Source organism: Thunnus maccoyii, chromosome 6, assembly GCF_910596095.1.
Source record: "Thunnus maccoyii chromosome 6, fThuMac1.1, whole genome shotgun sequence".
NCBI classification, from domain to species: domain Eukaryota; kingdom Metazoa; phylum Chordata; class Actinopteri; order Scombriformes; family Scombridae; genus Thunnus; species Thunnus maccoyii.
In genome coordinates, this window is record NC_056538.1 from 32,387,912 (window position 1) to 32,412,344 (window position 24,433).

At 39.5% G+C, this 24,433-nt stretch overlaps 2 protein-coding genes across 3 annotated transcripts; one reads left to right on the forward strand and one right to left on the reverse strand.

Annotated features, from left to right (window-relative positions):
- Nucleotides 1–336: 336 nt before the first annotated feature.
- On the forward strand, nt 337–12,042 carry LOC121898647 (transient receptor potential cation channel subfamily V member 1-like). Of its 2 annotated transcripts, XM_042413912.1 has the most exons (17): nt 403–435; nt 4,138–4,237; nt 4,366–4,529; nt 4,952–5,106; nt 5,565–5,717; nt 6,269–6,406; nt 6,503–6,807; nt 7,034–7,210; nt 7,716–7,871; nt 9,211–9,306; nt 9,408–9,478; nt 9,566–9,731; nt 9,816–9,882; nt 9,974–10,296; nt 10,915–11,039; nt 11,578–11,684; nt 11,770–12,042. In XM_042413912.1, the coding sequence occupies exons 3-17, from the start codon at nt 4,390–4,392 to the stop codon at nt 11,847–11,849; spliced, it is 2,259 nt and encodes a 752-aa protein (XP_042269846.1). In that variant the 5' UTR covers nt 403–435; nt 4,138–4,237; nt 4,366–4,389; the 3' UTR covers nt 11,850–12,042. The 2 variants fall into 2 exon arrangements, with proteins under 2 accessions (XP_042269845.1, XP_042269846.1); XM_042413911.1 differs by lacking the exon at nt 4,138–4,237 and having other exon boundaries at nt 337–435.
- A 108-nt stretch (nt 12,043–12,150) lies between these two features.
- Nucleotides 12,151–21,048, reverse strand: LOC121898648 (protein FAM222B-like). The gene is made up of 3 exons (XM_042413914.1): nt 20,918–21,048; nt 18,436–18,563; nt 12,151–17,964 (listed from the first exon to the last, which is right to left on the reverse strand). Exons 2-3 carry the CDS (start codon nt 18,515–18,517, stop codon nt 15,902–15,904), a joined length of 2,145 nt encoding a protein of 714 aa, XP_042269848.1. The 5' UTR covers nt 18,518–18,563; nt 20,918–21,048; the 3' UTR covers nt 12,151–15,901.
- Nucleotides 21,049–24,433: the final 3,385 nt, after the last annotated feature.

A 24,433-nucleotide genomic window follows, 5' to 3' on the forward strand; every position in this document is an offset into this window, starting at 1 on the left:
ACATCAGCATTTCAGCCGGGGACAAGCCTGTAGCACCAGAAGTCTCAGGATGCTACAATTTTAATTGGCTTGTTTTGCATAATAAACTCCTGGTCTGGTCCATGTTGTACCATCATAAATTAACTGATTACATTTTGTTCAACTACATGTTTTTTCTGAAGAAACAATTTGTCATTTTTTTTGTGAGAATGCTATTTTGTGGTTTCTGTTTAGAAAGCACTTTTACCGTGATCCCCCTCTCCACCCCCCCACTCTCTCTCTCCCTCCTCCACTCCCCTGTTTTGTTTGCCCTCTTTGCTGATGCTCTGTTTTCTGTCTGCAGGGGCTGCACCTGAAGGCAGCATATATATCAGTAATATGGGACACACCTGGGCTCAGTGTTCCTCATGCGTAAGCCCCAAAAGCAGCCAGTCCAGTGAGATCATCGACAAGCAGGTACCTATTTTGCATGACTTTAGGTCACAACAGAAGTATTTAAGGGATATTCAGAAATATTTAATAGAGCTGAAATTGTAATAACTTGACAGTAGAGCAGCAATGAATTAGATTTTTCTGTTTTTTCATCTTCAGTGATTGTAACGGTTGTATTTTTAATCATCAAATGAAATCAAACATTGAATATATAGCTTGTGCAGTTGTCCTAAAGTCAGTATAACATTATTACTTCAATTAAGAAATGTGTTTTTCATATATTTTTTTAAACCACTCAAAAAACACTCTGTAGATTTGACTAATCCGTTTGACTACAAATCATGTTGAGTGCAGCTAAAATTTAATTTATTTAAGTTATTCCCTAACAGCTTCCAGTAATGAATAAATTATGAAGTAATGGATCGTGCAGCTCTTTTGTTGAATTGAATGCTGCACAGTGTAGCCACACCTTTAACAGATGTATACAGTAAGCACCTTCCCTCATGCAAGTTGTGTACAGATGCCACAATGTTTTTATAATCACATGTCCACAACACAACTGCACTCTTGAAAATCCGATTTACTCTTAGTTGTATCAAATAGACGATTGAAGCCTTCCTGATCTCTGTGTGTCTTTAACTGCGCTCACATTAACTTTAAACATCAACATCTGCTCTTTCTGAGCAGTAGAAGAAAGCACAATAATTAACACATTGTATACTCAAGCCTAAACAAAATCCAACCTAAAAATTTAACATAAATGCTTTGAATAATAAATTGTGTCTGATTTGTTTTTTCCACAAGTTCAATTACCTAGTTAAAAATTACAAATTACATCCACACCTTCCCTCTCATTGAAAAATCCAAGATGCTTCCGCATCACACGCTGCGTATTGAACCACAATTGGCTCCAGACTAGTTGTGATGTCACATATTTTATTTGGCTTTAAGTATTTCACATTAGACTCTCTAACTTAAATAGATGTGAGAAGCTTATTTATAAAAGCCGACGATCTTGTTGTCGTCTCGCTATTTCTCAGTAGTGGTAGATAAAGAATATCAAGTTGTAAATTAGTTGCCAAGTGATATTTTTTTATTATTGGTTCCCAATTGATATGACTGTAATCAGAATCAGTTATTAAAATTACTAAATTAACCTTTCAGTGATGCATTTCATACATTCAGATGATACTGAGATACACTATTTGAATCAAAACCTACATATAAGTGTTGTTTAACATCATCATCACTTTTAAAAGTGAGAACATGTGATTAAACAAGTAATATAGTACTTCATTAAATTTTATGGCCATTAAATTAAATGTAATGGCCATTAGGACAAATTAGGACAAATTCATTCCATGATAAATATCATTTCACTATGTTAAGGAATAAGGTAATAAGAGAACTAAGGAGAGCTAAGGGAGATTTTTTCATGACTATAATTGGTGAGGCTAGGGGTAACACCAAAATAATTTGGAAACAGTTAAAAAAGCTTACAGGACAACATCATGAAGCAGGAAAACCAATTGAACCTGGATGGAAACCTCACAAAGGACACAGCTGAAGTAGCAGTGGCTCTTAATCACTGCTTTGTTGATTCTGTGGCTGCTCTGCTGAGCATTTTAATGTATGTCTAACTAACACAATGGAGCCAGCCTTCGGTCCCTGAATCAGAGGTTATGAGAATTATCAGATGTCTCAAACCATCAAGAGCAAATTATGTATTTGTAATGGACACAACAATGCTTAAACATCTCAGCTCACTACTAGCTAATCCCATCGCCAAAATCACTAACCTCGCAATATCCCAGGGAAAGTTTCCAGGTACCTGGAAGTTAAATCTGGGGATTTCCATTCTACCTGTAGTTACAGGCCCATCAGCATCCCATCTATGATGTCTAAGGTTGCAGAGAAATGGGTGGCTGAGCAAATCATACACCACCTGAATAACAGCTCTTTTCCCCTACACCCCATGTGTCTTTAGAGTCAATCACTCAACTGAGACAGCCAATTGTTTCTTCTTGGAAAAAATCAAATGACTGTTGGATAAAGGTGGTGCTGTCGGTGCTGTGTTTCTTGATCTCAGGAAAGCATTTGATACTGTGAATCCAACAGTTCTTCTATCTAAGTTGTCTATCTTTAATTTTTCTGTTGATGCCCTTAAATGTGTAGAATCATATCTCTTCAACCAATCTCAATCTGTTTGAATACGCAACCATCAATGGTGTCCCACAAGGATCCATACTGGGCCCGCTCTTATTTAGTTTATATATTAATAACGTGTGTCCTGAGGTTGTATGCTGATGATGCCATATTGTATGTACATGGTAGCATGAAGACACAACTTGCTGCCAAACTCGCAAACTCCATGGTCAATGTCTCAACAACACTCAATCAGTGTTGTGTTTGCAACCAAATATGTCTAAAACTGTCGGCATGTTCTTCACCAAGACAAATGACTTTCTGTGGAACCAGATGTTTTTGAGAAACGTTAAGGGGGTAAAAAGAACTTAATACTTTGAAATTCTGATTTACTCCCAACCTCAACTAAACAGATCAAATTAAATCTATTAAATCTAGCCAATTTCCGATTCATAAGACACTACATGTCCACTGAAGCAGCCAAGATGTACATGCGCTAAATGATTTTTTCTCACATGACTCACTGTTTTGATGAGCTGGTCACAGACGAACCACACTACATTGAAACCACTACAGTCTTTGTATAATAAATAATAAGGAAATATGACCTTCTAAGCTGGGAAAACCTGATTAAGCATGTAAATTGATGTCTTATCTACAAAATCATACATGTTATGCACCCCCACAACCCCGTACTCAGAAGCTTTGTTATAGCATAAGAACAAACTCATATCGGATCACGTGAGAAGTTACAAGAAGGAACTGCATTATTCCACAAGAGCCTTTAGTCAGTCAGCCTTTTCTGTTAGAGCCTCACAAGAGTGAACTCAACACATACTAGTCATTTAGTTCTCATTTAAAACAGTTACTCATTGGACGTCGAATCTGTCAGCACTAAAAACCACTTCCTTTCTGCTGCTGCCTCCTTGTTAATGTCAGTCTATGAACTTTTCTCATGTTTCTCAAACTACTGTACTTGCATGTGTTGTCCGTTGTGGTTTGTGTTTCTTATGTAGCTCTAAGTTGTTGTTTCACATGTACTGTAGGAGTTGCCTGCTTCATGTTTGATATGCTTCTGTACTGCGTGCTTGATTCAAATTATATTTGTTTAATGCTGCTTAATGTTGTCCTGTTGCATGCTTCGTGTACTGTTTTTGTAGGCTACTGCCTTCTTGCTTCAACCAATATTTGTTTAATGCTGCTTGATATCCTGTTGTTTGCTTCATCTGCTTCTTTGGCTACTGCCTGTTTGCTTCAATATTGTCACGTCATTTTAGCTGTATTTACATTGACATTTTCCAATGTAACATGTCAATTTTATCAATGTTTTATCATGAGGTGCTGCCTGTACCATATTTCAGCAATTGTGTCTTATCTTTACCTTTTTTTGTTTAGTTCTTGTACTTTTAGGGAGCCTATTGTAACATTTGACCAGGGACAACAGATGAAAACCAGCCTTTTGGCTAATTCTGGCATATTTACAGCAATGTTCATTAATATGCACTGTCCCTGCCAAATAAATACATTTTATTTATATAATCAGACAGTAAAATAACCTGATCTTGTGTATTTTGGGGTTAGGGTTAGGGTTCTGATTGCATGTTCTTCAGTTGGAAACCTGCTGCCAGGCAAACAACAAGCTTGCTCTTGCTCTCTGTGGAGAGGGAGGAGCATAACCAAGGTAACAAATACCGTTTCTGCTTCAGTGCTGCCTTTAACCTTTGCAATACTACACCTGCGCAGCTGTAGCTCATCATAGCTGATGAGCTTCTAGAGGAAGTAAACAGTTTGTTGTCATACACGATCAAGACTCTGTTATTAACAACAAAGAAGATGGAAGCTGGACAGCCGTCGGACACAGTGGATGCAAACACAGGCCATGAAGAAGAGGGAAATGGTCTGGATTGGCTCCTTAAAAAAGACAGCTCAGAGATAACTCCTCCACCTATGGACACCAATGATTCATTATCTAGGTAACTGGTTATATGGGGGAAGAACTGGTGTTTGATTTAGTCCTCACATGTTATGTATGTGGCTTTTAATCATTAAATGACACAGACTTATTGCTGGAGATGTCAGCATAGAAATCAGTGGTGTGCCTCTGCTTCTAAGAGGAATTTGCATTATAGCCTTTAGGGATTGCTGAGTGTCAGGTAACATGTTAATGGATTTCAGGTAAACAAGTGTCAGCTTGTTGAAAGCTGTTTGTTCACAGGTTAGTGTGTTTTCCCAAAAGACTCATATACAAATATTATGTTAACAAAGTCTTCTTTGCATATTATATTTATATACTGTTTACTGGTCATCTGACACAAAGTGTTGAAATACTGTTGCAGTGAATTATTACATAACTGCATAATCCATTTCATGACTTGTGTAATTTTCTACCTTTCAGAAAATACAGCACCAGCGTTGGCAGCATTTACAGTAAAGCATTCACCAGGGAAAGAATATTTGAAGCAGCATCTCATGGAAACACAACTCAACTCAATAGCCTGCTTGACTACCTGCGGGTTAATGATAAGCAACTTACAAGCCCAGAATTCACAGGCAAGTAGGAACCAGTTTTATTTGTCTTATCTTACTTGTGACTGACAAGATCAAGCTGATAGGACCATGTTAGTTTGAAACAGTAGAGCCACATGTCCTCAGAAAATAGCTTCTTTTAATGAAATGCATTTTGGTCAAACAAAACAAGACTGTTTCCTGGTTGCTGTTTGCTAAGAAAAGGTGTAACTGGGGGCAAGTAGAAGAGAAAATGTCTAAATCAATGGATAAAGCAAAGTAAAAAATAGTGAATCTGAAGAAGTAAATCATTTTATTTGGTCCATAACATTCTTAAATACAATTTATATAATAATTGGTGTGAGATTTGAAGCTTTCCATAGTAAACGTTTGGGTTATTGTAGAAAATATTCATTAAGTTAATAGGAATTATTTGAAACACCATTTAATGATGATAGAAATGTGATTAGAAAGAAAAATTTGTAATGTATCATAACTTTCAGATGAAATAAATGGGAAAACGGCACTCCTGAAAGCTTTGCTGAACCTCAAAGACGGCAAAAATGACACCATTGAAGTTTTCCTCGACATAGCAGAGAAAACTGGAGATTTAGAAAATTTAATCAACGCATCTTACAAAGATCCGATCTACCACGGTAGGTAAAATTAACTTGTCATGTGTATATATGTGCGTCTGAAGCCGGGGGTCTAAGGCGGTGTTTTTCAATCCTGGTCCTGGTGCCCCTCGGCCCTCCACGTTTTAGATATTTCCCTCTTCCAACACACCTGATTTAAATGATCAGCTCATCATCAAGCTCTGCAGAAGCCTGATAACAACCAATTCATTTGAATCAGGTGTGTTGGAGCAAGGAAACGTCTAAAACATGGATGGAAAAACACTGATCTAAGGAAAGAGGATGTCAAATACTGTACAGATCATGAAGCCCTTTGAACCAAATCTGTTATTTTGGGCTTTTTAGATAGAGTTAACTTAACTTGACAAGACAGAGTGATAAGTGAATCAATCATTTAAAGATTCAGGATATAAATATCCATCAATATGTCTGGACTTTACCTCTGTGGTGAAAAAGACGTAGATTATATGCATTAGAAATTTTCTCTCATTCGAATCTAGAGCTAAAGTAAACACAGAACAAAACATCTAACCCTAACAGCCTGTTTCCTGTACCAACAAAATACATCACAGGTCAGACAGCCTTGCACGTCGCCATTGAGAGAAGGAGCTTTGGTCACGTGAAACTGCTGGTCCAGAAAGGAGCAGATGTGCAGGCCAAAGCCAACGGGAAGTTCTTCCAGCGTAAAGCAGGATTGGGGTTTTATTTTGGTGGGTTGAAAATAACCAGGAGCTACATTTTCTATCCCGATTGTTTATGATCAAATCGTATCATTAAAAAAACTTGCCGTCATGTGTTTCCAACAGGAGAGCTTCCTCTGTCGTTGGCTGCCTGCACCAACCAGCCAGATATTGTGTCCTTCCTCATGGAGAACCCTTACAGGAATGCCGACTTGACTGACAAAGACTCCCAAGGAAACACAGTCTTGCACACCTTGGTGGTCATAGCAGACAACACCACAGAAAACACAGATATGATTGTGAAGACGTATGATGACATACTAATCCACCACAACAAACTCGAGAAAAAAAGAAAAGTCCAGTTGGAAGCTATTGAAAATAATGATGGGTTTACTCCTCTGAAGTTAGCAGCCAAGCTAGGCAAGATTGGGGTAGGTGTACTTTTCTTTTTAAGGTCTTTGTGTTTATGTTCAGATACAGATTGACAGTAACAGCCCTATTAAGCATGAATGCACTGCCCTGCAACATTAATATAACATAAAATTTATGACAATGTAGATTAACTCTACCTGCTCATGGAAATATGTGTGCAAGGCATATGATGTCATAAAATATCATAAAAGATGATTATGTCATTTCTGATCTCTCATTGGCCAGCTGTTCAGGCACATTTTGCATCGGGAATTCACGGATGAGGAGACGAGGCCGCTGTCCAGAAAGTTCACAGAGTGGTTCTACGGACCCGTTCACTCCTCGCTGTATGACACGAGCTCCATCGACACCAACGAAGACAACTCTGTGTTGGAGATAATCGTCTTTGGGAGTGAAATTCCGGTTAGCGATATCTATTTTGTCTTATTTTTAACTGTTTAGTACGTGAATGGAATCTTTAAACAGTGACAGGAAGGGTCATAGTTAACGCAATCAAGTGCAATCTGCAAAATCATAGTACATTAAGGTGGAATTATGCACTATATGTATGGTATTTGACACAATAATAACAAAAAGAGTCAGTGATTGCATTGCACTGAACCCCAGATCCTACTTCCTCCTATCAGATGATATGTCACAGGATTATGTCAAAGTCAATGATAATGGAGGAGTTATGTGAAGTACAGAGTTAATGTGGCGTGAATGGGACGCTGAACATACAGTATAAACTGGCATAGTGGCATCACAAAAGCAAATAAAAACCTTTCAATAAACTGACAGCAGTTTACATAGACTCTTAGGTGTGTTTCAGCAAACAAGCCTTCATCATTGTCACGAGCACAGTTACAACAGAGGAATGTGAAGTGTTTTTTTAATGTGGAATTTGACATGTGACCCTTTGCTTCAGAATCGCCCTGAGATGCTCCAGATCGAGCCTCTTCGCAGTCTTCTCAAGGATAAGTGGGACAAATTCGCCTCTAAATTATTCTTGATGAATTTCTTGGTTTACCTGACGTACCTGATCATCTTCACCACCGTGGCCTTCTACAGAAAAGAAGGCAAGGTAAGACACTGAACAAACCATCCCAATTTATAACAGTATAAACTATGTCTTAACAACTTAAAAGGAAAACTGATGTATTTTTCAACCTGGACCCTATTTTCCCATCTTTTTTTCTAAGTGACTGATGGGGATGACAATTTCTGAAACTGGTCCAGTATTGAGCTGGACAGCCGGCAGCTGGTAAACAGGCTGTAATGTAACCCTCTGGGGCAATAGCGCTCATCAGTGTACGTCCACTAAAAGTGTTTTTGCCACCAACAGGCTCACATTGTTATTATCAGTGTCTGACACATTATGGAAAGAACCAAACAGACAAATAAAACCTTTTTCTTTACCTTTCGCTTGATCCAGCCTGTTGTGTCTAAACAAGTCTAACTCAAGGAGAAGTCTCGTTCTGAAATCAGCTAAATATTCAGCCATGACTTTGAAAATCTTTTAGATAACACTAAGCTACATGTTCTGTACTCCAACACAACAAACTCCTCCCGGCACTCCTCTCTCCAGCTCTGTCTTGGCTGAATATTTAGTTGATTTCGACAACAACTCAACTCTCATGAGATTTACCACCACCACCACAACAGGGCCCTGAGTCACTAGCTAGACTCTTCTCCTCTGTAGTTCCCCGGTGGTGGAACGAGTTACCAAACTCTGTTTGATCTGCAGAGTACTCTCAATCTTTAAGAAAAGACTAAAGACCAAGCTCTCTCACGAACACCTCTGCACTTGATGAACTGTAGGGAGAGAAAAAAAACAAAAAAACAAAAACAAAACATACTTCTATGTACTCTAATCATTGCCTTGTTGTGCTGCCTGTTGGCATTTATGTCCTATTGGGCCCAAACTTAAGCTTTATGGCACTTACTGTTGTTGTTGTCTCCTGACTAGATCCCTGCTTGTGTTGCATCAGTCTCATATGTACCTCGCTTTGGATAAAAGCATCTGCTAAATGAAAGAAGTAAATGAAATGTAATATAAATGATTTCAGAGCGAGACTTCATCAGACACAATATAAAACAGACCGGATCAAGCGAAATGTAAAGAAAATTGTTTCCATGATAATAATTCCATGTTGTCAGACATTTATAATAACAATCTGAGCCTGTCAGTCGCAAAAACACTTTTAGTGGACGTACGTTGATTGCCCCAGAGAGTTACGTTACATCCTGTTTCACAGCTGCCAGCTGAAACTCTCTCACTCAATACTGGACCAGTTTCAAAAATTGTTATCCCTATCAGTCACTTAGAGACAAAAAGATGGATAAATAGCGTCCAGGTTGAAAAATACTGAAGTTTCCCTTTAATCAGCTTAAACAAATACTGTTGATCTATTGACCTCCAGCCACCGTTTCCCATTGAAGATGTCCCACTCGACTACCTGCGTTGCACCGGTGAGCTCATCAGTGTCCTCGGAGCGGTGTGGTTTTTCTATAAAGCGGTGAGAAAGTGGAGTCCGGTCCATTAATTCACACTGAAAAAGATCTAAATTAATTTCAGACAAATTTCACATTTCCACACGTCTGACTTCTAAATCCTCAGATAACTATTTTCAAAAGGAACCCGCCAACCTTCAAGGCTCTGTACATCGACGGATACTGTGACATTCTTTTGTAAGTGTATCAAAAAAATGAAATAATTCATTTTATACCTTTTTAATATTATCTTTCTTAACGCTCGCGCTTTGTTTGCTTTTACAGTTTCCTGCAAGCAATTCTTCTTCTGATCTGCATTGTTTTGTACTGTTGTGGACTGAGAGAATACGTCGGACTTCTTGTGCTCTCGCTGGCTCTCGCTTGGATCAACGTTCTTTACTACTCGAGAGGCTCTAAACAAATGGGGATGTACAATGTCATGATGCAAAGAGTAAGATTTAAGTTACTTTTAGTTACTTTCAGTCTCACTATAATAGGGGTTGCCTGGTTACATTAAGTCTTTTTCTCATTTTAGATGATCCTGGGTGACATCTTGCACTTTTTGTGCTTCTATAGCGTCTTCCTCTTTGGATTCTCTGCTGGTAAGACAAAAAGGTTAAGCATATACAGAATAAAAGGCTTAAGATGTTCTGCAGGATTAAGACTTCTGACTTACATCTTCTTCTTTTTCAGCTGTCGTTGCCCTTATCGATGACTCCTCTGTTAAAAAGCTGGCCAATGGCACACTGGCACATGGAAGGAGTGTTGAGACATTTAAATGCAAAAGGCCAACTTACAACGATATCCGTTTTACAACGCTGGAGTTGTTCAAGTTCACTATTGGAATGGGAGATCTGGAGTTTACTGACCATGTCCAGTACAAAGAAGTTTTCTACATCCTTCTCATCTCGTACATAGTTCTTACTTACATCCTGTTGCTCAACATGCTCATAGCTCTGATGGGCAACACGGTCGAAAGAATCTCCAAAGAAAGTGAAAACATCTGGAATCTGCAGGTAGGAAGCTGTTATAGTCTGTTCACTTGCATGTTCACAAGATTAGTCTGAGCTCACATAAATCCAGGATAATTCTAGAGTACATCCAACACAGGAAACAGTTAATGTTTAATATATGAATTAATTCTTTTAGAATAATAACATTAAGATGTTTTCAACTTGGCTTCATTTCAAACAGAAATATTGTACGTGATATAATTACTGAATACCTTATCGGTTAAGATTTTACATGCAGTTAATATATGATGCAGTGTTGTTGATTACACTGTGCAGCAGTAATGCATTGATCATAACCCAATAATGCAATAACATATTAACCCTCCTGTTGTCCTCGGGTCAAATTTGACCCGTTTTCAAATTTTTTTATATCAGAAAATATATCAGATTTCTTTCATCTAATTGCCTGAAAATCACATTGATGTTTCCATACCACACACTTTGCAAGTAAAAATAATAATCACTACTTTCATAGAATTTTGGGTGTTTTATTAAAATTAAAGCGCCTGTGCACTTTTGTCCTCCCCGAGTCAAAATTGACGCGGGAGGACAAAAGTTACATGGTCGACGGGAAAGACAACAGGAGGGTTAAACCATTTGCAATGTGTCACACATGCTCAGAGGGCTCAGACCATCCTGGACCTGGAGAGGACTCTGCCGAGGAGTCTGATGAATAAACTGTACCCTGCAGCGTCCAAGACGGTGTGTCTCAGAAACGAGCCGGATGAGTGCAGAACGTTTTTCAGGTAAACCATCATTGTTTAATTTGTTTAATTGTTTGGCTCAGCTCAGGTCTGGAACAGTGTAACCGTGGGTCCTGTTGACACTCAGCAATCACAAGCACAATACTGGTTAACTTCTTTTAATTTGGGTGAAATGACCCTTAACAAAGAAACGTTTTCTCACCGCTAACGGTGTGTAACCATGCAGGTGGGTTTTGGTTTTTACAGTATGAGATGTGGTGCTTTGTGTCCTGCCTGGTTGAGATAATCCACAGATAATTCACTGTGAGTTATTTCACATGAGAACCATTTATCTGGTAGAAAGTTGCTCCAGTGAAACAGTAAGTGGAATATCCAGAGTTGAGATGTTCTGGAAAAAACACTGCAGTATTTAAATAAATAAAGCAACCCTGTATTGTTGAAGAGAATATGATGAATACCACTAGAGGTAATTGGAGAAAATGTGTTTTTGTATTTGGGTGAACTGACCCTTTAGTCCTTTAACATAATATCAGATTATGAGGATATAGTCATGTCAAGCATGAGTCTTCTTCAACTTCAGGGTGGGGGAAACCAACTGGAAACAATGGCGGTCAGACGTCGGCGTAACTCGGGAGGAAGATCCTGGGAATCGCATGATGATGTCACAGTCCCACGACCAGATTGACGGTAGGCCGGCAGATTGTACGTACGTACGACTCATCGCTGCTAAGATGTCACTAATAATATTAATTTATATTTATTCTACTTTCAGGGAACATGTGGAGCCTAAATCCGCTATTTAAGAGGATTCGTGGGAGAAGACGCCAACCGCAGCAACCCGGCGCTCCTTAACTTCACCAGATCATCACAGGGACATTTATTGAGAGCATCAGTAACCTCTCCCTCTAAACATGTCAAGGCTTTTTTTACTTTTGATACTAACTTTTTATATTCTATTTTCCATTTCTTAAAGGTACTGTATATACAGGATGTTTACCATAAACTGGGGATGATTTCAGCAATAAATCCAACTGTCTGTAAACAAGTCACGCCTGTAGATTGTCTTCTTATCTGAATTATCACACATTACACACTTAAAATCATCTGGTACGTCTGTATGTACATCATAAAAGACCAGTCACACACCAAAAGCTTTGTGTTTGCAAACTTTATTTTGGTTAGGGGGGGAATGTTTGTGCAAGACATTTTATTCCTGAAGGTTAGGCAAAACTGGAATATCACATTTTTCACAAAGTAGAGAAAGTAAGGCCCCCTCCACCACCGTTCATGATAGATCTTCGATAATCAAAGACAATCATATTTATTAAGAGTAAAAATAAATCTAGAGAGAGCTGGTACATACCTGTGCCCCAATAAATATTGCCATCTGAGTCAACTAACATGAGCTACAATGTGCTTAAGTAGTTAAGATTTCTTACAGTGCATATTGACATGTACTGTTGGGTGAAAAGACGTAGGATCTCTACATGATGATATTGTGAAATGGAACCACAAAAAACATACAAAGATCTGAATTTTGCCTGGAGAAAAAACAATTGGGGTGTACTGTGCAGTACAGGAACCACTCCTCGCTCTAGATTATTTTATGCTCTGTTCACATCTTTACACTTTTACTTCACAAGATTTTTCTTTTAACAGTCCAAATGAGGGCAGCAGCTCTCCTTTATGTCACCAGGTTGTTGCTTATTACTGTTATAAACATTAAGTTCCCAAATACAAGCTTGCCAAGGCTTTTGGCTGGGGGTGGTTACAGAGAGGGACGCTTGGTCACTTTGGTCAGTGAGTCAGCAGCAAACAGTTCACACATCCCGACAGTGTCTAGGAATCGTGGCACACTTCAGGACTTCAGTCCATGACACAGTATCAGTAGTTACACTAAGTAGCTTGGTCCCCCATCAGAGATTAACTTCGTGCACCTTTTTGTCTGCGTGCACAGTCTGTGTGCAAGTACCCAAGCTTAACATACACACACGCAAGCATCCATTCACACATTTTTTCTCCATACTACGCCCAGTGGAGGCACTTCATATGAAACTGTAGAACCTGAACCTATGTCAGGCTGTAACGAGGCAGTTCAAAAGAATTTAACAGGACAGGTCTGTGAGATCGTTTAGTGTTTTCTCTCAGTGACTGTTGATTTTTTATAGTTAAAGAAACCCAAACAGGCCTGGGAGTTGTCAGTCTTTAGGCCACAGTGTGTCAGACTCCTGGAAATCACTCTTAGCCACTTAGAATACCAGTCAGTTATTATATATTTAGAATATAGAATAATTCCCAAATATGGCCGGCGATACAGACAAACAGCCAAATTTACCAGCGTTTTAAGTGGTGGCAAATTTAGCCCTGTGCCTATCCCATAAATTTGAACTTATTTCCACTGATACAGCCCATACATCATTACTATTCATACACACGCACACACCAATCATACTAGTGTGTGTTAAGATTAAATTCAATAGCAGCTTCAAGGGGCAGGCACATCAAAAATGAGAGCCAGGAAAAAAAAATAAAATAAACTGCCATCAAGTATGAAGACCAAAATCCAAAAAAAGCTACGGCTTGCATCTCGGCTGTCTTTCTCTGAAGATGATATCATCATCATCATCATCATCATCATGCCGTTCTTTCTCCCTTTTGACCTGTACTGTGTTCTGAGAATGATTCAGAGAGAGGAAAAAAAAAAATGCTCGGCGTTGTGAAAGACATCGGATTTAAAGCGATGGATGCAAACCTCTTTATTTTCGACGCTGAGTGAAGACGAATCAGTTCACACCGTTTGTGTCAATATGTGTCACCTATGGCACCTAATGTGAAAAAACACCTATGGCTTCAGGATGCAGTGGTCCAAAAAAAATAAATTAAGAAACTATAAATCAGAATATTTATTAATAACAACTAAAAACACAGTCCAAATACTTTAAAAATAACTGCTACAGCCCTGTTCTACATACCTACTAACTCTGCTAAATACTATTCATATTTTACTCATAAAATCATCTTAAATCCTTGATAGATAGGCAACATTTGAGACAGTAGGATGGTGATTTATCAACAGGTAGGAGAAGCGTTATTACCTTAATATTTCCATTTAAGGCAATATCATCCATTCCCACTGCCTATACATACGATCACAATGATCTGACAGTTTTAACAGATTTCCAATGGAACCAAAGCTCAGGGGGAACTTTTTTTGTTTTTTGTTTTTTCTTCTTCTCTTTCTCACAATGAAGCCATACTTAAGTTTGGATCCTGGCAAAGAAAGGTCAGTTATGGTAAGTATTAAGTAGAGGATAACTACTGTGACATTTAAGGCTTATTCCAGAAGGCTTGAGGATAGCGGAGCAATATATGCCCAGACAACATCAACCCGAAAAAAAAAAAAAAAAGGACTTAAGAGGAGGAGGAGGAGGAGGAGATGGGGGTTCAGAGCTTCATGCTAGACACATCTAGCAAAAAACATAACCTGCGTTAAAATGTTCTTACTTTTTCCTTATAGGTAGCAGAAATACAACACAGGGTAAGGCCAGTGATTAGTAGATGAACAGCCCACCACAAGCCACACAGATTATGTCGACACCACATCAGTTCACTTGCGTTACAGTAGTAAAGTGGTGAGGAAATGCATTAGAGGGGAAATTCAGCGTTTTCCCAGCTTGCATTATCTGAAGTACTTGCATGCTTGCAAGTGATCAATTTGCTTTTTCACATACATACATTATTTTAATAAACAATGGGATGCCATTCTGTTTCACATTAGCTATAGACAAATAGGGGCTAACTGAGTCCTCTGCTCCTTTGCCAAATGTTAAGCGTAACATTTAAAAAAAAAAAAAGTAAATTTCTACAGTTTAGGTAGGACCATCTACAGAATTACGACAAAAAAAATATGTAATAAAAAGAAAGACTACTTCTTCAAAAAGCAATTCTTGAAATATTACACACGAGAGAGGGCACTTTAGACTTTTCCAAACTTAAGAGAAACTACTCGCAACTTAAGAACATGAATCTCAGAAATGGAGAATGTTACTGTTTTTTGTTTTTTTGTTTTTTGCTAGTGCTGGCTTTGTCTTGTATTTACAGTAACTAAAAATTCTGCTCAACAGTGATGATAGGTAGCCATTCTTTGCACACTGATCACCTCATGGAACAAAATGCAATAACTACCCGGACCACCCGCTCACGGGTTTTGCAGTTCAGAAGCCATGTTGTATTCCTGATAGATGAGACGCGCCTTTCGTTTAGGCCCGTTAACGAGTTTTACACCTCAACTATGGGGGGGGGGAAGGGAGCTCCTGGGACCAAAAAAAAAAAACAAACAAACAAAAAAAAAAACCTTATCAACAGTCTTGTTAATTGCATATACATGTAACCTTCTCATTTCAAAATGAATCACAAACCTGTTAAAAGGATAAATAATTGCAAATATAAACATTACACAAGGACATCCTTAAATCTTGCCTTTGGGCAGTTGTAAGGCCACAAATGCTGAAAAAAAGTTGTTCCATGTCAACCTGGGAATAGCACTGTGACAATCTTATGGCAAGAATATTCTCAGCTGCAACTGAATATTTTTAGAACACTGTATATACATGAACAAAGAGCAGCACATCCATGCCAGTGATGAAAAAAAGAGGAATTCTACTCAACAGTGGAACAACAATCTCAAAAACCCTTCATCTGCAACAAAAGGTACGACATGGCTTAAGACCTGAGGAATACTTTGAAACATCACAACCTGGTGGGTCTACAAATCAAGCTCTGAAGCAATAAAATGTAATTGATCACTTGCAAGATCTTAAAGAATAAACCATTAGAAGCTGAAAGTAGCTGTTGAGGAAAAAAAAAAAACTCAAAAAACACACCAAGTGGGATAAGCTCACGCTTTATCGGTAGCCTGGGTGATGAGTGTGGACACCTCCGCTATTACTGGGCTCCTGAACTTGGCCCATGGCTGACCTGTGCATCTTCTCCATCACATCCATGTTCTGCTCCTGAAAGCTGGGCATCTGGAAGTCACCTCCTAGGAAATCCACATTCTGCAACAACTTCGACTGGCCGGTAAGACCCTCTTTCCCCGGTCTGTACTTTGCCCCTGGGATGCGGTCTGTGGAGGCAGCAGCCTGCCCTCCCTGGAAGGCCACTGGGATGTCCTGAGGGCCAGATCCATTGTTACCTGCTGTGGATGGGATGCTGCCCCACGGTGGCTGCATGTAGTGGCCATTAATGTAAGGCATAGAACCTACTGGGCAGTTAACAGGGGATGATGGTCGTGGCTTTTCTGCTGGGTGTTTTAGAGGGAAGGACTGTGCAGTGTTGGGTAGCTTGTGGGAATAGTTGAGGTTTCGAGAGGGGAAAGCACACTCAGTCGGAGGCTCCATCCTTGGGTTCTTGCAGGGATGGGCCCCCTCGGGTGGCTGCTGCATGTGAGCCAGTTGATGTTGGGCCCAGGAGCGCTGCTGCTGCTGCAGCTGCTGTATCTGTTGTAAATGCTGCTGCTGCTGTAACTGATGCTGCTGCTGTTGTTGTTTCTGCTGATGTAAATGGTGCTGAAGCTGCTGCTGCTGCTGCTGCTGTTGTTGTTGTTGCTGCTGCTGCTGCTGCTGCTGCTGCAGTTGTACCTTCTCTTGGTCTGTATGAAAGGCAGGCATACTGTTAGTAGCAGCTATATTGGGCTGTGTATGAAGAGCAGCACTGGGAGTCTGAGCTGTAGCTTTGTCCGGGGGTCCCACAATAAGGCAGCTGGGCACAGCGCCCAGAGCCAGGTGGTGAGATGATACTCTTGAGCTGGCGTTGATCAGCAGGTTGCGGCTTATGGGGCTGGGGTTTGCGATCTGGCCCTCACAGACTGAGGTGGAGCCCATGCCAGCCCGTGCCTGGCACAACTGGTTGATTTGGTGCACGATGCTGCTCAGGTCGCCAGGCCGGTTCTGATGCAGGCTGGCTGCCATGGACAGTGGGATGGTGGAGGTAGATACAGTTACATTTGGTGGGGCATCTGCGTCAGGGAGCTTCCGGGGCCCGTATGCCCCCGGCGGGGGCTGCTGGAGGCTGTTAGGCATGGTCGGAGGTCCTGCACCCACAGCCTGGGGAGGGGGCTGTGAGCCAACTAGACCCTGGGCATGCTGCAGGCTCGGAAGCTGAGCTCCATCAGACATGTGGCGCAGATCCTGAGTCACACCTTGTTGTGTAAGTAAAGCTTGCGGAGGAGCCGTCTGATGCTTTAATGTCTGCAGGTGAGAAAGATGCTGCTGTGGTATGACTGATGGACAAGACTGGCTCTGCTGTTGCTGTAGTGCCTGGGTGTGAGGCAGACTCTGCTGCCTCTGTATGCCTTGTGGGTGAGCCAATCTTTGCTGCTGTGAAGTCTGAACCTGGGACAAACTCTGCTGCCGCTGCAGAGCTTGTGAATGAGCCATGTTCCTTTGCTGTAAAGCCTGTGGGTTCGGCAAAGTTTGAGGCTGCTGTAAAGTCATTGGATGAGTCATGCTTTGCTGCTGTTGCTGTAGCGCCTGCGGGTGAACCATGCCTTGCTTCTGGGCAGCCTGGGCCACAGGCTGCGACGGGCCCTGTAGGTGAGGAGCAGGCTGAGGAAGGTTTAAAGTGCTTTGAGTGGCGTATGGTCCACTGTGAGGGTTCATGACGGCCTTATGAAGCTGTCGGGCGCGGCTGCCGTCTGATTCTTTGATGACGCCTTTAGCAGGCGCACGGAGGACAGCCAGCAGGCCGCCACTGGCGCTGACCTGAGAGGGGTAGGGACTGTGGCGTTGGCTGGACGACGATGTGTCAAGCCCGTTTACTGTGCGGCGAATGTGCTTCCTTTGAGGTACTTTGACACTGTTGGGGAAGATCTGGATGGTCAGAGGGTTGTTGGCAACTTTCTTAGCATAGGCATCCAACTCTGCTGGGGTTGGATAGCTGACAGATCTCATCTTCTGTGTAGTTTCCCCTGCAATGTGTAAAAAGTTAGACGACCAGAAACGGCTAGCAAAGCACAATGACCAACACTATATACTGAAATGCATCACTATGACAATAAGCAATGTGTGAATAAAATGTGCTGCTGCTGCTTCATCGTAGCTTTATCTGCAACTGCAGCTAGCACGGCGCTTTATGGATGACAAAAACTTGCTTTGCCTCTTAGAGTGTTTTGCATCAAATGCTTAATTATGTGTTTAACTGTTCAACTCCTACATTAAAGCCAGGATCATGTACACTGTTCAACTAGAATTGAATCTTGCAGGTAGAGTTTATTTGTTCATCACAATTTAAGCTTTTAGGGGTCAGTGATGACATAATCTTGCACAATCTTTGTCATGTAAAGGATAAGTAATATCAGGTCCGTAACGCTGACCGATGATGAAGTTACTACTTTCAAAAGAGGAAATAAAACCACAACACGGTGAAAGAAAGCACATACATTTCTGAAGTCCAGTGTTCATCTGCGTGCGGGAGAGAAGTCGGATGGTAGGGTCACCTGATGCTGGCAGACAGGCCAGCATGTCACTATTCCACTAATGCAGCATGGGACACCTTCTCCTCACCATACTGGGGGAGAAACAGAGCAGGCGCAAGTCAGCCACTGATAGACACTTACGTTGGTGTGAAATGACTTTGCTATCTCCTATTTTCACATCCAGTACAATGTGACCTTTTGCAAATGGCAGCTTGTAATAAACTGAGATCATGGCTCTGTAAAAGCTCACTGCGTACACCCTGCAGCTCGCAAAAAAAAAAGCCAAGATGGAGATGTGAAAAAGCCTTTTTTTCTCGCCTTGAACAAAACAGCACATAGAACACAGCATGAAGGCAGACTGCAGCCAAACGGCTATCTTCTTAAAACTCACATGAGGCTGAGCCAAAAGCACACAGTTAAAAAAAAAAAAAAAAAAGCACAATTTCCTCTGCTGAACATGGTTTAGTAGGTCATGTTATGAAAAAGTTAGACCCAAATGGAAGCGCTGGTCCCTGAATCCAAATACATTTTTATTGTAGATTAAATTGAAAAAGCTGGAGATCTTATTCAAGGTTTATTTAATACTTGATCTTACCGATACACTGGTTTGTAAAGATTGCACCACAATGACGAGTCAGTTTTTAGTATTTCAACAAACATCAACACATTGCTGATAAATCTGCAAAATGATGTGTAAGTAACTAAAAACAACCTCATATCTCTGGTCAGATTGACTACGCTGCGTTATTTTTTTTAAGGCCAAAAACAAAACAAAAAAGCAGGTTCACATTTTTTTCAGGTCTGTCCTTAAACCGTACTCACATTCCCAAATGCACATTAAAACAGTTTTAGATCGCTTTAATCCCTCCTCCGGTTCACAGTGGCCATTATAAAATCCTTCCTAATGTGCTTACAATGAAAGAGATGGGGAACCAAATCCCCAGTAGGGCTGCAACTAGCAATTATTTGTCATTAACAAGTAAATCTGACAATTATTTTCACTAATTACATAATTAATAAATAGTGTTATGCGTCTGTTAGAATCTCTTTAAGCTCAAGGTGACATCTTCAAGTGAAATACAAAAGATAAAAAGATATTCAATTTACCATCACAAAAGAAAAAGAAGAAGCAAATCATCACAATAAAGAAGATAAAATGAGGGAATATTCAGTATTTTTTGCTTGAAAAATGAAAATCCATTAACAGGAAACATTTTGTGACAAATGGCTCATCAGGTAATTGATAAATTGATGTCTTTGGGTATTTACTGTACATGTTTACAGCTCAAATATATTGCAATAACACAAAGAGGTGGTGTTTACAAGGAGAACATAAGAAACAGACATCCATGTCTTCATTACCAATACCCAGTGCCACTCCTAGGCCTGCACCAATCCCCATTTCCCAGATCGGAATTGATACTGATCTCATTAAGTGGACTGGGTATCTGCCATGATGTGACAGATTTACATGAAATACAGTTTCTTCATCAAATGTCAGTAAGATTCATTCAGTCATGCAGGGCTGCAGAGCCACTGTAATCCCTGGCCTCGTGTTACCTTACATGAAATGTTTTTCATGACTTACTGAGGTTAAGTACACTCTGGTCAGACAACTAGAAATATAAAAAAGGCGTCATCCTATGATTTAGTCACACAATTTTTTGCAGATTCATCATCAACTTGCAGACAGTTCAATGATTCATCACTAGTTCATCACCACTGTTGAAATACTGGAAGATGACTCGTTAATAGTGGTGCAGTCTTCCAAATCTCTTAACCACTGTTGGGTTTGTTGGTGATATGACTTACATTACAATGAATTTAGATATGAGACCAGTGCTTTGGGTGTTGATGTGGCTCTGCCTTTTCATCCTCTGCACTCCACAGGAGGACGCAGTGGAGTGAGTGTTGTCAGGAACAGGAAAGGAAAAATGGATCCTCATTAATGCAGACTGAATAATGTGACCTTTTCTACAGACATAGGTCACACTTACCGTGTAAAGCTACGGCATCGTCCCCAGCTAGTTTAAACCTTTGCAAGGCGTTTGAACGTGTCGAATGACGTATTTAATACAACCATCATCGTGGGCTACGTGAAGTTTGAGGCAGCCCGTCTGCAGCTAGTAACATTAGCCATCTGTGTAGCTACCCAGCCGGCTGTAGTTTCAAACAGCTAGCTGACGTTAGCACCGATATAATAATGTTGCTGGACTATTTCAGCTGACAAACACAAACTGAGCTGACTGCAGGGCCTCGATACTTCCCCTAAATCGAAATTAAAACTGAAAATTACAACGTTCAATAGGAAACCACGAGTCGAGCACCACAATAAATAAGGAGCTTCTTTGTGCTTATTGTGACCAGGCCAGCTGTTAGGCAAACTTTAGCTTTTCATTGACAAAAACCCGCCGAGGCGACCTGTATTAAAGAGGAAAATACTTACTCCTCGCGAATCTATGAGTAGGGTAACTTCATTTTGTGGAGATATACCGTTGATATTGTTTTTAATGATGAAGAGACCATCCCCAGTGTGTTGCTTCTCCGGGCGACGGCAGCAACATTTGTCGAGCATGCGCAAAGAGAAAGGACCCCTGTTCTGCATTTAGACATCACCGGCAAACGCCTGACCAATAATCCATAATCCCCCCAGATGAGACGTTTATTACTTCAACTCCAGGGCGGTGGCCTGGGTACAGTGGTGGGAAGTAACTAAGTACATTTACTCAAGTACTGTACTTAAGTACAATTTAGACATTTCAGAGGGAAATATTGTTCTTTCTACTCCACTACATTTATTTGACAGCTTTAGTTACTTTTCAGATGAAGATTTGACACAATGGATAATATAACAAGCTTTTAAAATACAACACATTGTTAAAGATGAAACCAGTGGTTTCCAACCTTTTTGGCTTTTGACGTCTTACAAAAAGCAGTGTGTAGTCCGGGTCACATTTCACATGTCTATGAGTTGTTAACAGCTCCACCAAATAGTGATTTTTCCCTCTAAACTTCTCACATGCTTTCATTTCAATAAATGTTCAAATGATCCAATATTTCAGCAAAAATCAAAGATTAGAGAAAAAGTCCAAAAACTGAAAACAGATTTGTGTATCAGAACTTTGTTTTTTCTTCTTTCCTCTCCCATTAATCATCTCACCACCCCTCAGATTTATCTGCTGACCCTTTGGAGGGGCCCGACCCCTAGGTTGGGAACCACTGGACTAAACTAGCTAACTGTATATAAAGTAGTGTAAACTAGCTCCACCTCCAGCAGCTACAACAGTAACATGCTGCTCTAACACTGATGCTTCACTATTAATAATCTAATGATGTCATATATAATAATATATCAGTCAGAGGGACCAAACCACTACTTTTACTGCAATACTTTAACTACATCAAGCTCATAATACTTATGTACTTTTACTGTGGTAGGACTTTTAATGCAGGACTTTTACTTGTAATGGAGTATTTTTACATTGTTGTATTGGTACTTTTTCTGCAGTAAAGGATCTGAATACTTCTTCCACCACTGCCTGGGTATCAAAAGTAAAAGTGTTATATCATTTTATCATTATTAATCATTATTGATGCATTAAACACAATTTTTCCAGTGTGTGTTAAACCAGCAGTCAGGTGTCCATGGTAACAGTGAAAGAGGTTTTCCTCGCTGTAATCATTCCTCCTGTTCATACTGGATATTAAAAGATTCTTCAAATGTGCTTTCAATGGAAGTGATGGAGGCCAAAAATCCACAGTGTGTCCACACAGTCATTTAAAAGTTGATGTGAAGCTTATATTCAGCTTCAGCAGTCTGAGTTAGTCATATCAAGTGGATATCTGACACATTTACAGTCTTTTTAGCAGCAAATTCCCTCTTTGTGTTTCCCTGTTGAGCTGTGGTGGAAGTATAGTAACAAAAAGAGGAACTTTGACACTAAAAAGACTGTAACGTTGAAAGATATCTACTTGATTTGACTCATTTGGACGCTGAAGCTTCATATTAGCTTCAGATAAACTTTTAAATACATTTTTTGCACAGAAGGAGGACTGTGGATTTTGTCCTCCATCACTTCCATTGTAAGGTCATTATGAAGGGATCTTCTAATGGTCAGTATGAACAGGAGGAATGATTACAGCAAGAAAAACAGGTTTCAATGTTCATTTGGGCTCCTGACTGTTGTTTTAAGACACACTTGAAAAATTGTGAATCCGTCCTTTAATATGGAGGCGGAGCTAATTTTAGGTGTTTTTCGATGATTTAATCGATAATAGATCAGATATTATAAACTGATCTCAGCATATGTGTTTTTCGTTTAAAATTATAACCTCAAAACTTGCAAGTAATTACACTTGTGAAATAAATGTAGTAGAGTTTAAGCAAAAAAAATGGCATCAAATGGAAATACTCAAGTACAATTAGTAACTGAGTAAATGTACTGACTAATGTACACCAGAAAAACAAAAAACTGAAAAGTGAATGCTGTTTATTTACATGCATTTATCTGAACCCTGCAAATAACACATTGTAATCAAATTAATCTCCCTGCTTTCCATCAGTGTCAAAGAAATTATAAAATGGCTTAAATAAAATAAATAAAGCTTGCAAAGTGATTATAATTGAAATAAAGCTTTAGACTAAACATATTATTCTGTCTCTGGAACATCGTTGCTTTGATTAATGCTCTATTGTAGCATCTTTTTATTGAACTAATAAATAATAAAAATGTAATTAACCTGTTCATCAAAATGTGATGAAGAGGAGCCGGCTTCAGCTTCTTCAGTCCAGCAGCTGGATAGTTAAGAGAACAGTGTTTACGGAGGTTTTAGTGAGCAAATTAAAGTGACGCTGTAAAAGTGTCAAGTGCTGTTTATTCTGATTTATTAGTTTTATTTTGTTTTAATTATTGTTATTTTAGTTTTGTTTTTGGATACATGTCATGCATTTTTTGGATCAATTAAATGTCATTCATAATGATTATGCTGGTTCAGGAAATAGATGGCTAAATTGTACTTCCATACAGCTTTACAACTTACACACACACACACACACACACACACAAACCTTCTATATACACAATGCAGTAAATCATTTGAGAAGTTTCTGATACCTGGTTAAAACTCCTTTAATAGAAAATTCTAATCATGACATAAACAAAACAAGAACCGCGGTGCTGTTACACACTAATTTATATCTTAAATACTTTATCATCACTAGTTTGTAATCGTACATCATTCTACCTTAAAGCATTTTTACCTTTTGAACCAAGATTAAATAGGCTGAGTGAGTGAAATGAGTAAAGTTTTGTCTGTAAAATTAAAAAAAAAAGGATAATTAATAGGAAATGCAAAAAATCAATAAATAAATTATGGCATTTTGATTTATTAGAATGACAATGAACTAAGAGTGAACTGATTATTCTGAGTACAGATGGACGGCATGCAGCAACAAGAGCATACAGGAAGTCATGGCCATGTGAGACACAGTGAACAGTGTGTTGGATTATAACACAAACTGTTTTACAAAAAAACAACATATTAAAAAGACAATTTTATACAACGGACACATGTGAAGTTCAAAATATTTGCTTTCTAAAAAAACAAATCAGTATGATCACAGTATTATCAAGTCACTATATATCAGCAAAGAATGATAAAAAGCATGACAACAATAACAGTCGTCTGTAACTTGAACTGGATTAAGACAGGTGGGACGTTCGTACATATGAAGCAGCACAGAGACAGCTGTTGTACTTTTTGGTTGAACTTTGGTTGGAGACGTTGCCATGGAAACAGACGTCTAACAACAAGATCAAACTAAAAATACTTGCTGCAGATGTGCTGCAGTAACGGATTAAAATATAAAATAAATATAAATAATTTCTACCTTCATTAAATCACCTGCTGTCACCAGACTGGTCGGTTTTAACTCGATATTCTGCTTTTCATGAAGGAGACG